Genomic DNA, 16,385 nt, shown 5'->3' on the forward strand with positions numbered 1-16,385 from the left:
AAAGAACCCAATTCGCTAATCGCTAATTGGGTTGTTTAGGGGTATTGAGGTAAGTGCATATTCGTAATCTGCATTAAAATTGCAGCCGAAATCCAAAATTTCATCAATTTTGGAGCACTGGAACTATTTTAAATAAGAGCGATTACATTAGAAAAAATAAATCGACATCTTAACGCCCCTCGGTGGGACTTTGTATAGGAACGAGCTGTCAACTAATGGATTTAGTGTCAAAAATTAAAAAAATAAATCTTGATTTAAGAATCGGTATGAATATCTATGGGATCGATAAAAATATCGTTATGGTAACAAAACGAAGCTCTTTAAGATGATATATAAAAACCGGTATGTTTTTCGAAAATGAACAACCCAATTGACGAAGTTAAATTTAAATCAGCAGATTAGCGATTCAGCAAAATCTTTAACATATTACCGAACCAGTTAGCTTCACTAAATTTGATTGTGCTGATAGGAGTAGCCAGATGGGGGCAGGCTAAACTGAGCAACACAAAGGCTTTCGGTGAAATGGCATTCGGTCAAATTTTCCATAGTAATTTTTTTTTTCGCCGCTCCCTACGCCGTTGATTGTGCTTATGCCACTAATTCGATAATCAATATTGGTTAGTACACAGAACTCGACACAGAACGTTTGTGAAAGATTCTAAACTGAAATGGGTTTTAACTGAACTCCCACTGATAGAGACAATTTCTAGTTAAGGAATACTTTTAGAAAAGCATGTCACTGCAGTCAAAGATCAACTATATTTTTTGAAAACCAAATTTTCTTTTTATCATAATAGTGTCCAGTCATTTGACCAAATACATGACAAGAATCCATCATTTTTTTATAAATACTATATTGCTGATTTTAAATATGTAATTGAGGAATCGAGAAATGTTATGATTCCAGATCCCAAGCTAAGTGTAATTTTACAATCGGAAACTTGTAGATCGTTCAGTCTCCTGGCGGCTCTAAGTTGTGTTTTATTTTTATGATTTCAAGGCAGTAAACATCAATTAAAATGCGTTATTTTCGAGCAAGAACAATTAACCGCAGTTCCAGGTTTTGATTTTTATAAAGTAAGTTTCAATCAATACCTCTTAAATATCTAAAGAATAAAGAAAATTTGTCGTAAAATGACAGAGATATGAACAAAACACATTTGCATGTTTCGGGAGTGTAATTTTTTAATTAATCATTGAACGAAAATGGATCATCTAATCGGATGACGTCTGGAACAAAAGTGTAGGTGCTAACTTTTTTTAAATGAACACAATGGAACTCTTCAAAATTGACCAAAATAGAAGAAACATAAACTTTTAGAAAAAAAAATGTACTTGTTTTAACGCAATGGAGTTTTATGGAATTCGGAGAGGGAAAATTGAAATCGATTCGTCAGTGTGTGTGGAATTGCTCTATTTCAAAATTCTTGAATTTTCTCAATTCTAAAGTTTTTCAGAAGATTGGAAAATGTTCTAAATGTAATGTAGTGGTGATTAATGAATTATAAATATGGTATTTTCTTTTCTGCATCAAAGCTTGTTCTATTTTTGATGATATTTCTATCACACCAATAGTAAGGAGAAAATCGGCGGGAAATTATGTGATGGGTGAGCTATTTTGTGTGCAGACAAAGTATAATGTAGCCAAACGAACTGTCAGTTAGTGTAGCCAAACGAGCATGACGTCATCATAATGTTGTTTGAGGGAGAAGTATTGTAATATTATGAGCACAAAACAGTTTCCACACTCCAAATTCCGATTTATTTCACGAACAACGGAAGAACGAAAGATATTTATTTAAACCATTCCTCGGTTCATTGTTGCAAAGATTTGCTTTGCACTTCATTTTGAACTTTTGCGCACGAAACAAAACAAAACTGCACAACGAAGAGCTCTATGATGGCATGAACTTTTTTCGTGGGTACTTTTTTCTTACCGTGTAGAGAGTGAACGAAAACGAAAAATTGTCCATACTTTAACTAGAGAGCTTTAGTTTATGGTTGACCCAATCACATACAATAAAATCAGCTCAGTTTGGTGGAGGACAGTCGTGAAATTGTGTTAGGTATAAGGTACCACCCACCACGCTGGAGCGATAATTTCAAATTTTGCATCAGTCTAATAGTCATTCCGTGGGATCTTGAACTATTTCCACATCAAAACGGCTCTTTTCAGAGCCACAAACCATCGAAACAACCACCACAATTTTCAAAGAAAGAGTTAGTTTGGAATATTTTCTAACACAAGAATCATTACACATGAACTGAAAAAGAATCTTATTAGTAATAAACGAAAAATGTACACTGATCAATTATTGCACTTCGGAAGAAATCAACGGATGTCCTAATAATATCAGGATTTTTAAATAACATTCGATCAAAATAGTTAACTATGTGTGCGTAGTCCTACGTCAACTGTTCGTACAACCCCATTGGGGGGCTGTCCCTTGTAGTTTTTTCGTGTAAATGAGTAAAAGTGATTGTCTCACTGAGCTAGTCTCAGCGGCCGTGTGCTAACCCTTAATTCCCAAGCGCAATGACAGCGGAAGCGGAACGGCAGCGGCAGCGGCAAAGCCCGATCTGAGTAAGCCTCCCAACAAACAATCGTCTATCGAAGAAACGACTTCTTGGCCATTTTATTCAACTGCATGCTTAATAGTACTTGTACTATTTTTAATAATAACTTCTGTTCAGGCTTTGTTCACACAAATCTGGAGAATTTATTCAACCACAACATTGAACTGCTGGTGTTGTATAAGGTATGTCGAGAAGCTTTTATTCGACTTATATGAGTTGTAACAGAGTTTATACGATAAAATTTTTGATTATTCAGCGTTTATTAGACATCACTGCTTCCTTAAAACAGTAATGCTCTTTATACGCTTGATTCTCATGCGAAGTAACGTTTAATTAGACATTATTATACATTTATTAAACGATTATTCAACTGTGGGAAAATTAACCCGAAAATAAGAGGACAGGGGGACAGGGACAAGGGAAGGGTGTGTGTGTTTCTTAAGTGTATTGTATTTCAATATTTCTGACGTGGCTCGCACCACACAGATATTAGAAAATTTATTAAATACTTATACATGCCGTTGTATGGGAATCTAACCATGTACCTTCCGATCACCAGCCGCTTGCCTTGTCATCTGAGTTATCCTACACAGCAAAAAAAATAATTTTGATATCACATCAAAGTGGATGCACTACAATCATGTCGAAAATTTCATGTAATTTTTATGACCACATAAATAAACAAATGCAGTAAAAGCAGCGTAATGTCAGTTCATGCATTGTATTAATGATAAGTTTGTCCTTTTTAGCAAGTAATATTACACCATATTTTCGACATGATTGTAGTGCATCCACTTTGACGTGATATCAAAATTATTTTTTTGCTGTGTAGAATTCATCATATGGGCAACTCAATAATCTATAAAAGCTTGCATGAAAGTAAATACTTATCAGCACTCCCGATCGCAACTCTAGGTCCTTCAAGGCCCTGTGGGAATGATTAATTCATTCATCGTTGTTTTAAATGAGACCAATGTTGCCTCTTCACATCTTCAAGTCGAAAGAAAGGATGCTCGGTTATATTTTAAACTAGATCAATGCATTCATTATCGTGAGTCATGTGATCGATGATTACTATTTAAATTAATTATGTTCTACACAAATAAAAAAAAGGGTTGAGCTTGGGATTGAACTCACGACCTTCTAATTGGAAAGCAAAAACGGTAACCACTACTCTACTGATTTCGCCTTGTTGTAAGACTGAATCAGTGTTGTCGAATAATGAATCTAATACGTCGTTTATAAAGCATTTACAAATCATGTGATTACAACATGGAAGCATAGTGGTATAAGAGCTATTATGCTGACTGTATTCACCTTTATTCAGCAATATTGTAAAGTAATGCAATGAAATCTAATAAAGGAGCTGGAGAACATTTATTAGACGTCTAATAAAGCATGTTATTAAATCAATTGAAAACAGTCGAATTAAAGTGTCAATGTCTGTACAAATTACACTTATTCAGTTTGTTATTAGACCGAACTTCTGGCGTTGAATTGGGAAGACATTTAACACTTTTACAGGTTTTAATAAGTAAATTAATCAGATCAGAGCATAAAGTGGAACAATGAGCTTTTTCAGCACATAATTCGACAACTCTTTTTATTCAGCATTGTACACTGTTATACAGCATTTATTCAATATATATATGCTTATTTGTGACTTTGAATTGTTTGTTGGGTGGTATAAGAGCTATTTTGCTGAGTGTATTCACCTTTATACAGCAATATTGTAAAGCAATGCAATGAAATCTAATAATGGAGCTAGAACACATTTATAAGGCGTTTAATAAAGCATTTTATTCAATAATTTGAAAACAGTCGAATAAAAGCGACAATGTATGTGCAAATTACACTTATTCAGTTTGTTATTAGATCAAACTTCTGGTTCTGAATAAGGAAGACAGTCAACGTTTATAAAGCTTTTAATAAGAAAATTAATCATATCAGAGCAAACGGCGGAATAAAAGCGCATCTATCGATCTCAATGAGCTTTTTTCAGCACATAATTCGACATCCTGTTTTATTCAGCATTGTACACTGTTATACAGCATTTATTCAATGTGTATGCTTATTTGTGACTTTGAATTGTTTGTTGGGCTATTGGCAAATCAAAGTTGGCACTCGTGGAGAATAGAAGAACTATGAGAGTGATGATGGTTTCAAAATTTTACACGGTGAGGTATACGAGTGCAATCTTTAAATGCTTTTATTTAACAAATGGAGCATTTTATTTAAATCTGGTTAATGCTACGCTACACTGAAACAAATCGACATGTACCGTTTACTGGATCCATCTTATAACATAGCAATGTCAGCAGATTTATTCATTCTATGTGATGATTGATAGATTCCATTGTATTATCACTTTAAAACTATGACTGCGATATGGAATGATTTCTATCGTAATTTCACATACTTTGTACTTGATAATACTTTGCTTCGAACGTGGTTAGCGATAGGTAAAAAGTATATGAATATTGTCTGATATATTTCATGGTGAAAAATTGTTGATATGTCATGTTGATATATGTGGGAACAGACATCTAGAAAGTAATGGAAAATCATATAAGTTTGCATTATTAGATAATTCAGTACAATATACCTGTTTTCATGATGAATATTGCTCACTAAAAGATATATCTTATAAGATAATCATGTATATTTTATTGAAGTTGCTTTTAACGATTTTTGACGTTTGTTGATATGTCGCGTGTAAACAGACATGTAGAAACTATTGGACTGTCATTTAACTTTGCAGTATAGGAAAACATGTATATCTCATATCTCATTGGAATAGCTTCCTTTGATTTTTGAGGTTTAAAGATTGTAAACAGATTTATCCCAATCATTATATAGTCATATAGATTTGCCTTTTAAGAAATCCAACAGCAAACATTTGTTTTGGCATGTTTTTCTGGGATGAATATCGCTCAAAATAAAATACATCTTACATGATTGCTCTTCATAAATTATTGAAACAATTTTCAACGATGTTATCGTACACTCATTAAAATGATAAGTTGATATTGTTGATATTGTAAATATTGCTAACAACAATGATACTGTATTGAATAATCTTTGTTTGTTATTGTTTCATAAGATAAGGGGTTCCGGAAAAGAATGTATTGAGATTGAAAAAAAATGATTCTACTGCAATATTTACTTTGCTGTGATTCTAATTGTAAGCCTTCTACACAGCTAATTCAGATTCCAGCCCTAGTACTCGAACTTCATGAACCAGTTCCATCAACTCATATAATTTAGTCGTTGTTTTATTGCACACAGGCGCATTAAGAAAGATTTGAACAAACGACACCACCGAAACGGAACATAAACTTGTCAGTGCTATTTGTCTTCACTCTAGCAAAACGAGCATAAAGTTGCACTACATTCCATGTCGGGAGAGCTGTTCTTACTTCATGCTAATTGAACGAGCTCAATCTTGAAGTCAGCCGTGGCCCAGTGGAATCGAGTACAGAAACCGAAAGCATCACACCTCAACAGTTCTTGATCGAATCCCAAATCAGCTACAATAAAAAAAAGACACAACTGTGAAAGCTCCCACTGCCTGTGTTTATTTTTCGATTTATTTTTAGAAATCGATTAAATATATGTGTCAAAAGAAGAAGTAAATTTCATGTGATTTTCACATAAACTTTACTTCGATTGATTTATGACACATATATTATATTGTGGTGAAACGTAAAGCTTATGCTTATGGGTTTCAAATCCATTTCAGTTAATTTTTATAATTTGACTGATTTTCATTTATCATATGACGATCACATAAAAGTTACCAAATTATCAGCATTGTAAATGTATCAGATATTCATATAGAATTTACCTGACACATTTTCAATCATATCATTTTCAATGGATTATCTTATAGCGCAAATTTATTAGATTTCCACATAACAGGAATATGTCAAATTGGTTCAGTGTAGTAGAAAACCTCAGGACTACTTAATAGACATATAATATAGAAAAAATAATTTCTTTTCAGATTTTTATGTGTAGACATAGATTTCAGTTTTTCTACAACTGTAGCAGCAACCAGATTTAAATAAAATGCTCCATTTGCAAAATAAAAGCATTTTAATATTGCAATCGTATACCTCCCCGTGGAAAATTCTGAAACCATCATCACTCTCATAGTTCTTCTATTCTCCACGAGTGCCAACTTTGATTTGCCAATTAGTCGGATTGAAAACTAGTTAGAACCAAATTGGCAAATCAAAGTTAGCACTCGTGGAGAATAGAAGAACTATGAGAGTGATGATGGTTTCAAAATTTTACACGGTGAGGTATACGAGTGCAATCTTAAAATGCTTTTATTTTGCAAATGGAGCATTTTATTTAAATCTGTTTAATACTACGTTAGTAGAAAACTTATGGACTACTTAATAGACATATAATATAGAAAAAATAATTTCTTTTCAGATTTTTAGGTGTAGACATAGATTTCAGCTTTTCTACAACTGTAGTAGCAACCAGATTTAAATAAAATGCTCCATTTGCAAAATAAAAGCATTTTAAGATTGCACTCGTATACCTCCCCGTGGAAAATTTTGAAACCATCATCATTTTCATAGTTCTTCTATTCTCCACGAGTGCCAACTTTGATTTGCCAATCGACTTCGGTTAGACATCTTGCTGTCATTTGTGACAACTGTCAAACTTTCCGTTTCCGTTCCGCTTCCGCCCACATTGCGCTTGGGCCTTTACTTGTATCCAACACATTTTGCGTGCAAGTTTTGGTTCACGCGCGTCCGCTGAGAATAATTCGACAGTGAGCATTCATAAGGGCGTATACGCGATGATCGATTCTCTTCATCGATTTTCTCTTTTGTTAATAACTCGCTAGATTTAACGTTTGTCGGTGCATTTGCTGTTGCTTTTGATAGCCAATGCAACCTGTTACAACTCTACATTGAATAAATTCTACAAAATTGTTGCGCTTAGCTGTAGCAATGCAAAGAGAAAATCGATGAAGAGAATCGATCATCGCGTATAGGCCCTTATGCATGCTCACTGTCGAATTCTAAATTCAGTTAGAATCGTAGAATTAGGTTCTGCAGCGTGACGTCACGAATGAACTCAGTGTTAATAGGCTGAACCTTTTTGGCAGTTCAGTGGTACTGTTTACAAGCACTTAGTCGTTTTTTCGAAATTAAATATTCTAAAATTACCGAACTTTAACTTGAAAATTGTCGAGGAACAGCGCGGTGAAAGGATGCTGCGCGTGGACAATGCAGAAGTGTGGTTTATATCTCACTGCAGTCTGAAAAATTATCGAGAAAATCTTCCGAAGAAAAAAACGACTAAGTCCACGTAAACAGTACCACTGAACTGTCATCAGATTGAGGTTAATCCCCACGGTGCAAAACCTAATTCAAATAATTTTGTCAAAAAACCATGGTTACACATCAGGGTGCTGAGTGTGAGATTTCTTATAGGCCAACCTCCAGTTTGATTCATTCGAGGATTCATTACCCCAGGTCGCGGAAATCTACGAGCATATTCATAGGCTGCCTAATAAAATTTTTATGGTTATTTTGCTAAACGACGTATTCAGGGTGTGATCCAAATAATTTAAGAAACAGGTCTATTATTTGCGTTATCGTTCGGGTATTTATTTTTTTATTCGGGAAAAATTTATTGAGTAACTGAGCAACCTGAGTTTTTAAAAAAATTATCTTTATCCTGAGTAAAAGTTGATCACTCTTTTTGAGTTAGTCGCATCGACCGTGTACTTGTGTAATCTCATTTTGCGTGCAAATGTAATTGCGTACAATATTGTAAACAATTCTTTATCAGTTACGATCCTCTTTTCCGGTAGATGTCTTCATTTGGATACAAATGCAAGGACTAGAGGTGTTCAGACCGGTGTATTGAAAGGGGATTTATTGAATTTTGAAATAATGGTGGATTCTGACATAAGGATTCAAAATTCCGTTGTTCATTGTGCTAATTTAGATAGAGGGTTCTAAATAAAAAAAGTACACTGTTAGTCCTCCAACATAGAATAGCATTCCGAACAGCCTGTTGAGTTTGTTTGTCAACTAAGGGATGGTCCATTAATTATGTCACGCAAATTTGGCCCATATTCAACCCCCCCCCTCTCCCCTTTGTCACATATTTTGTATGAACCTTAATTTTTTTTTTGTATGGCTCGTCACAGTTTTCAAACACCCCCTCCCCCCCTAAATGTGTGACATAATTAATGAACGACCCCTAAGTACTGGATACAGTGGCCCAGGAGATGATTTTTTCGTGAAACTCAACTTCCCAGGACTCAGAGTATGATACTGCTGGCCAAGTCTGTCTAATAAAACAATAAAAATGTACGAATTCAAAAAAGATATTAGTAAACTCTTAGGCTGAATATATACAAATAACACTTAGGGGTCGTCCATTAATTATGTCACACATTTAGGGGGGGGGGGGAAGGGGGGTTTTTTAAAAACTGTGACGAGCCATACAAAAAAAAATAAGGTGCATACAAAAAATGTCACAAAGGGGGGAGCTACACTACACTACTCAAATACTAACATCAGAGCTTCCCACGAACTAATTAAAAAGAAAGGAATTTTAAGTTAAGTAACACATTTACTAAAGTGGACATGAAGAACATTTCGGATAGTAAACACAGCAAGGATAATTTTAAAACATAATAAATTACAATTTATTCATTCTCATGATTCCAACAATAATTTAACATCAAGGGACATTTTTAAAATATGACAGTGAAAATATGATTCCATTCAACGAGCTTTTAATGTACATCAATACTGCTATTTAGTTGGATTTTGTTGATGTGGTCCCACATACATGGTCCTTAGATTTTACTTACAATTCAACAACTGGACATGCATATTTTAAATATCATAACATCGTTATACATTTGAGCAGTTTAGAGAGATTGAGTGAGTGAGTAATATATTTGCACACTGTGCGCCATCAGGAACATTTTGAAGCACCGGTTTACTTCTTCTCAGCCAACAGCTCATCGGCGGCAGCCGAAACTTCTTTCCACGAGTAGTCGATATCCGAGATTTCGGTAAACCGCGAGCACACTGCCATACGCAGGAAGTATACATCGTTAACCTTCGATGGCACCATGTGAATTTTGCCTCGACCGTTGATTCTCTTGAGCAGGGCCTCGTTCAGTTCGTTGGTTCCCTTTAGTTTGAAGCAAACCAAACCCATCTGAACGGTGGAGAAGATTTCGAAACGGCTATCAGCGACACAGAGAGCTTCAAATTGCTTAGCGAATGCACAATGGCGACGAATGTGAGCTTGGATGTTCTCAACGCCATACAGTCGGAGAACAAACCACAGCTTCAGAGCACGGAAACGTCTGCCCAACGGGATTTGCCAGTGACGGTAATCCGGAGCCGATCCTTGCATATCGTGTTTCAGATAAAGTGGATCCACGTTGAAGGCATTTACAATCCAGTACGGTTCCTTCAGCCACAGGGCACTGCAGTCAAAGTTCACCAGCATCCACTTATGTGGGTTGAAGTTGAAGGAATCGGCCGTTTCAATTCCCTTCATCAGAGAACGATACTCCGGGCATACAAAGGCTGATCCAGCGTAGGCAGCATCCACGTGGATCCATACATTGTACTTGTTGCCAACCGGGCCAAGTTCATCCAAGCGATCGAAAGCACAGGTGTTTGTCGTACCGAGGGTGCAAACGGCATAGAAGGGAATCAATCCTTCGGCCAAATCCTGCTTGATGGCTTCCTCAAGAGTTTCACCGCGGAGCTGCAAGTTGCTGTCCGCCTTCAGCGAGCGCAGTTTGACACCTCCTAGGAGACCTGCTCGTTCCACCGACGAGTGCGATTGGACTGAAACAATTTCAAACGTTTAATTATCAAAGTGCTGGTTTTACTATTCGCTTTACTCACTTGAGGTGTATCCCACCAGTCGGGAAACGATGTATGTCTCATCCCACTCAGGATGTTCCTCCTGAGCTCGCTTAATCGCTTTAGCCTTGGCACCGAGCAAAGCGACAAGGGTAGCCTCACTGGCAGTTCCCTGAATGACGCCACCTGCTTGACCTCCAGAGCTAGCTAGGAACTCTTCTGGAAGTCCCAACATTTTACCTAACCAGTTGAGCATTTCGACCTCCAATTCAGTACACGCCGGGCTGGCAATCTACAAGTTATTGTGTTATTAGCCTATAAATTTCCAACTGAAAACAAAAGCAAATCAAACTCACCCATGTGAATCCAATGCAAGCGATCGCACCGCTGAGCATATCGGCTACGATGGCCGGATAGGAGTTGGCCGTCGGGAAGTATGCGTGAAATTTAGGGCTGTGCCAGTGGGTGACACCGGGCATGATGACCCGCTCGATGTCAGCCATCACTTCTTGCCAGCTTTCTGGCTTTTCGGGAGCCTCGGATGGAATCAATGGCCGCAGGTAACCCGGTTGAACTTCCGGAAGGACGCGTCTGTAAAATAAGTAACAAATTTTGAGATGCTGATTGACATGTCAATACCAAACCGTGCTTGAACTAGTAATAGTGGCTCAAGTTTAGTCGTAGCTATTTGGGGGACTGCGAAAGCTTGAGGTTGAATGTTAAGATTTGTTCAAGGAAGTATTGAACCAGTTTACGATCACTTTTTGTGACTCATGTCTCATTTTTAGGTTACCGTACGAGCTAGCGAAGGCAAATCAATCGAAAACTGCATTGCTTGTCTAGAGGATTCAAATCATGTGCGAAAACGTGCGAATTTTGAAATGAGCGAACCCATGCGAATGGAAACATTAAACTACGGTTGGACAACGCAAAGCATGAGACAATAGCATGAATTGAATGCTGTAAGAAAACGACCAACAATTACCACCGATAGATACACCACCACGACGGCGGTGGCGGCTTTATTGGTTTCCGTTTGAGTAGCTAGCGAGACACAAACCAGGCCGGTGAGCAAGTTGTGTAATAATTTATGGTTTTTTGTTTGCTTCGTGGCCTTGCGGTTTCGATTTCGGATGTGTGCATTCATTGGAAATTAGTTTCCGATTAAAATTAGTTGAGATTAGTTTCTTTGATAGAGGTCTGTACAGTTTACTAAAATTAACAATTATCGAAATGAATCAAAATCATTATTCATTAGCATAGAGCCTGCTTTGGGGACATTTTGACCTGGAAACACTGTAAATTTGTCGTAATGCAGTAGGATGGTTAAACCACAGGGATATATTAGGCTATATCTTAATATGGGATTTGTTTAAGTTGATTTCTTTGAATTCTACCACATTCCACATCTGCATTTTAAGGAAATAGATCGCTAGCATTCTTATATAAAGCCAAATAACGGCTGAATTCGCCAGAAAATTGAGTGAAATGCGGTAAATTCCATAAAAATTGATTCTTCATCACTCACTGCAGCCCCAGTTGAACGAAAGTGAATTTCTATTGCATTCACACTACAAAATTCGCTCCGAAGGGAACTACGCAAAATGATTAACCGAACTCATGAAACTGGTTTCACATCCATTTCCAGCACCACTCTTGTATACAGCAGCTAAATTAACAACCTTTACCCATCACTGTATAGGGTCAATTAGGCGCGATCCGACTCGTTGCTGACGTTCCACGTCAATCCAATCTATTCAGCCTTATTGAGCTTGTGTACAACAACCGATCAATGGTGATCTTGAACTTGAAGCCTACAACACGCAAGCGGTAACCGCTGTTTTTGTACTAGGTCAGTGAAACCAAAGCGGATTAGGTTGTGTTGTGGCCGGGCCCCGGCTTCTAAAGAACATTAATCTCAACGTTGCCCAGACTAGAACTGTGATCAAAGTCCAGTTCTTGGAGATATTCGTGAGTGACGACGAGAGTTCATGAAGTATTAAAATAAATCATGATTTACTCAACCCCTTGGATGCCCTTGGTAACAAGCCCCTACACCGATTATAAAGGCTTATATAAGATAGCCTGTAGATCGATTTATGCAGAATCAGAAACAGCACACCTGTTCCTATGTGGAGACACTGGCTATAAGTAACTGGATTGGACATGTAGGTGTGATTTCTTATAATTTTTTGTGCAAACCGGATAGCTTCGTAGGCAGGTGGCGGACACCACCTCGCACCATAAATTGTGATTGGTCATGACATGACGAATGATCACGAAGCAAACCTTGAGCCTAGTTGGTGTTGCTTTTTTACGATCTCTAGTCGTCGCTCTTCCGTTAATAGTAGGCAGAAGCAGTAGCATTTTATGGAACTCGCTATCTATGTAGTCTGTACCTTGATCCTTTAGCCTTGGTTGAAGATATTGCTCTATTTTCGGTCGAAACATATCCAATTGACAGGGTTATTTTATTATATCTACATAATCCAACGAAGAATTGCGGTTGCTAATAATTTAAAACGCCTTTAAAGTTGAACATTCCACCAATGCAGGTCTAGACGGTTATCATCACGTGTGTTGCAGGTACAGAGCTTTTAACCTACCCGTTCGCTGCGCACTGTAGGTCAAGTTCAATGCTTGTAGTGTATCGTGCCTTCGTGCTGGCTTACAATAATTGCTAGCACGATTTAGTCGGATCTGCAGACACGTAAATAAATCTAGCACAAACAGATGGGAAAAATTTGCAACTTTTCGAATACAAATGACAAGGAAGGTTGTACATTTCACACACAGTAAAATATCAAAGACTATCATGCGCTACTTGTCAAAACAATAAGCAATACCACAAATGCAATTTGATCACGTATGTATTAACATCGCGAAAAACCACCGCACAATCGTCATCCGAACACAGCAGGCAGAGCGGGACTTTCCCATTCGCTCGGTTCGCTTAGTTTGTTCAACCGTAAAGTTACTAATTGGTCGGGTTTTCAATAGACCGGTTTTGTCGTCATATTGAAAAACCACCAACATTTATAGGTTATGTCACATTCGTCAGTCAATCGAAACTTACCGATCTCGGATGTTCTCCAGGTAGTCGGCGATGTAGTCCACCATTTCCTTGGCAAACTCTTTGAACTGTGGGGCCTGCATTTCGGTCTGCCATGGAAAAAAGATCGGTGGTTGATTATTATCAAGGTTGCTAAGCTGCACAACGGAGAACGAGTGAAGCGACTATGGAGCATGCTTTACTGGTGGGTTAGTTGGAACAATTACTTACGACAGGTGGAACCTCAAACTTGTTAGTGCCCATTCCGAATTTGGTTAGGAAGCTTGCAAGGTTAGTAGAAAATTTAGTGAAACAGAACATGTCTAAAAAGGTGATAGTAAGAATAAAATATGATTGAAATCATTACGCGAGGGAATTGAGGGACTGGCATTTTGATGAAAATTGACTGAACACTTCTAGTATAGAAATATTTTTTAACACAAACGGACAAACGAAGGCGCGATGTGATCGACACAATGCTAACGATATACAATGATTCTTCTTTAGAGATTCAGTATTGCTCAGAGCAGAGATAGAAATTGATCGTTTGCTATAATAAGGGGTTGTTCGTATATCACGTAGACAGTTTAAAAACCCCCCATTATCATTGTGCAGGCAATCATCCACACAAACTGTAATACATTTTTATAGTTCGTGGACACTCGCAAGTGATCAATCTTTGATGTGAATTTTGCGAATAAACGAGGATGATTGATTATAGCAAAACAGACCATATACAATCGTCATAGTTCATTTTAATAAACAAAATAACACTTCTTGCTTGCGTGTCCCATTTGTATTAGGCCCTGCTCCTGAACTTTCTTCGTAGTCTGTGGATAGAGCTGAAATCCCACATGAGTTAAACAAAAAATCGGATACTTCCTTTTGTTATACCAATTTATGGTATATTAGATTCCAATAGATGATTATTCTCTTATTACAAACAATTTGTATGTTACTCATTAAGCCCTATTCACACTTGTGCTTTGTTTTAATGCAAATTTGTAGTTGCACCCATATTTGTTAATCTATATATATTAGACTGATGCAAAATTTGAAATGTTCGCTCCACAGTGCTCAAACGTTTCCAAATAGGGTCCTGATTAGCCTCCCAAAATTTAAACTTATTTGGTAAGAAACTGACTTGGCACAAACCATTTGAAGTTTATATGGAAATTACTATGGGAAACCCAAACTTTTTGTTCACTGTATTCTAGTCTTTTTCTATATTGCAGTGTTAACAAGTTCTATCGCTATTCTTATGGAAAATTTTTTCAGCACAAGATAGTTTTTCAGCCAAGCGTCAAACTAAATATTTATTAATTGATTAAGAGATTGATAAACTTATGGCATGATTAAACAGCTGTATTATGGGCAACACTGTATTCTGCAGTGAGACATAGTAGCCATGATTGGTGTGACCTATTCTACGCCCTAGAAACACCAATGTTGTCTGCTGAACAGTTGATTGAGCATAATCATAAGACATCAGTGACTGAAATCATTAATAACTTATGTTCCTTACATTTAATCGAAAAGTGGTCTTGGACAAAGTTGTAGCTAAGAGAATTCTCATCAAGCGCAGCTATCATTTTCTTAAGCAGATTGAACTGGTGAAATTTGAGATAGATATGAACCAACATTTTGGTTTTCCCATAGTAATTTCTATATAAACTTCACATGGTTTGTGCCAAGTTAGTTTCTTACTAATTAAGTTTAAATTTTGGGAGGCTAATCAATCAGGATACAATTTGGAACCGTTTGAGCACTGTGGAGCGGAAGCTGCAAAATTTGCATCAGTCTAATATATGTATATATATGTAAATGAATTTGTGTATGTCTGTCTGACCCTTTTAGACTCAGAAACTACTGAACCGATCGGCGTGAAAATTTGTACGCCGGGGGTTTTGGAGCCGGAAAAGGTTCTTATGATGGTTCGAGACCCCTCCCCCATCTGTAAGGATGGAGCTCCCATTCAAATAAAAAAGAAAAATACAGCATGCTTTTTTCAATCGGCGCATAAAATTAAGCTAATATTGAATCCCGAGCAAGGCCAGGCACAAGAGATCTATTGATTTTTTATAAAAAATGATACAGCTACAAATTGCTACTGAAATAAGTAGCACGTCTGAATAGACCTGATAATTATAAAATAGTTCCTCCTCCATCGTCTACATATAACGACGTCATATATCAAACACAGTGCAATGGAAACGACCCAAAGCAAAATGTGAGATCGATCTAATAAACTCCTGTATCGTTGTCAGTAAATTAACTTTTGCTCTTTTCAATCAGAGCGACCCATAATTGAGTTATTGTAGCTATAACGAAATGTGTCTCCTTTGTACGGTACTTGCTTTGGTTGGAAGTTATCATCACACCTATTTCGGCTACAGCATTTGATGATTGCATGGATTTTCTGCACAAATACGTGGAATCACCTTTCAGCTACTATCCTGTTTCAAAGTTTTCAATTTGAGCTGAACATTTTGCATTATCGTTACAGATAAATTTTACCAATCACCACACCTCTTTAACCCTTCGAGCATCAAATCACAATCACATTTTTAACTAATTTTAATATCTTTGGTAATTTTAAACTGATTATTCAGTTTTGGGTTTTTCAATTTTTGTCGAACAAGTTAAAAATAATCGATTTATCCGTTCATATTTTCCCTGAAACCTTAAACAAATATCTAATAGAATGGCTGTTTGCTTCTGGGAAATTTGGTTCAAAATCAAAATGTGAATTTTAAGGTGTGAGAATAATTAAAAGTGGAACAAATAACTTCTCAACTGTATATAAAAAAATATGAATGGACTCCGAGAAACATGATTTCTAAAAATGTGGCGATTTTATTTTCAGTATGGTGCTTGAAGAG

At 36.8% G+C, this 16,385-nt stretch overlaps 1 protein-coding gene across 2 annotated transcripts; it reads right to left on the minus strand.

Moving 5' to 3' along the window:
• Positions 1-9,241: 9,241 nt before the first annotated feature.
• On the minus strand, positions 9,242-13,981 carry LOC135703292 (aromatic-L-amino-acid decarboxylase-like). 2 transcript variants are annotated; one of them, XM_065224471.1, is made up of 5 exons: positions 13,871-13,981; positions 13,528-13,613; positions 10,808-11,042; positions 10,494-10,743; positions 9,242-10,433 (listed from the first exon to the last, which is right to left on the minus strand). In XM_065224471.1, the coding sequence occupies exons 1-5, from the start codon at positions 13,892-13,894 to the stop codon at positions 9,565-9,567; spliced, it is 1,464 nt and encodes a 487-aa protein (XP_065080543.1). In that variant the 5' UTR covers positions 13,895-13,981; the 3' UTR covers positions 9,242-9,564. The 2 variants fall into 2 exon arrangements, with proteins under 2 accessions (XP_065080543.1, XP_065080542.1); XM_065224470.1 differs by lacking the exon at positions 13,871-13,981 and adding an exon at positions 13,735-13,775.
• Positions 13,982-16,385: the final 2,404 nt, after the last annotated feature.

This window comes from Ochlerotatus camptorhynchus, unplaced genomic scaffold (assembly GCF_037179485.1).
Source record: "Ochlerotatus camptorhynchus isolate MF236.1 unplaced genomic scaffold, CSIRO-AGI_Acam_v1.1 ptg000211l, whole genome shotgun sequence".
NCBI lineage: Eukaryota > Metazoa > Arthropoda > Insecta > Diptera > Culicidae > Ochlerotatus > Ochlerotatus camptorhynchus.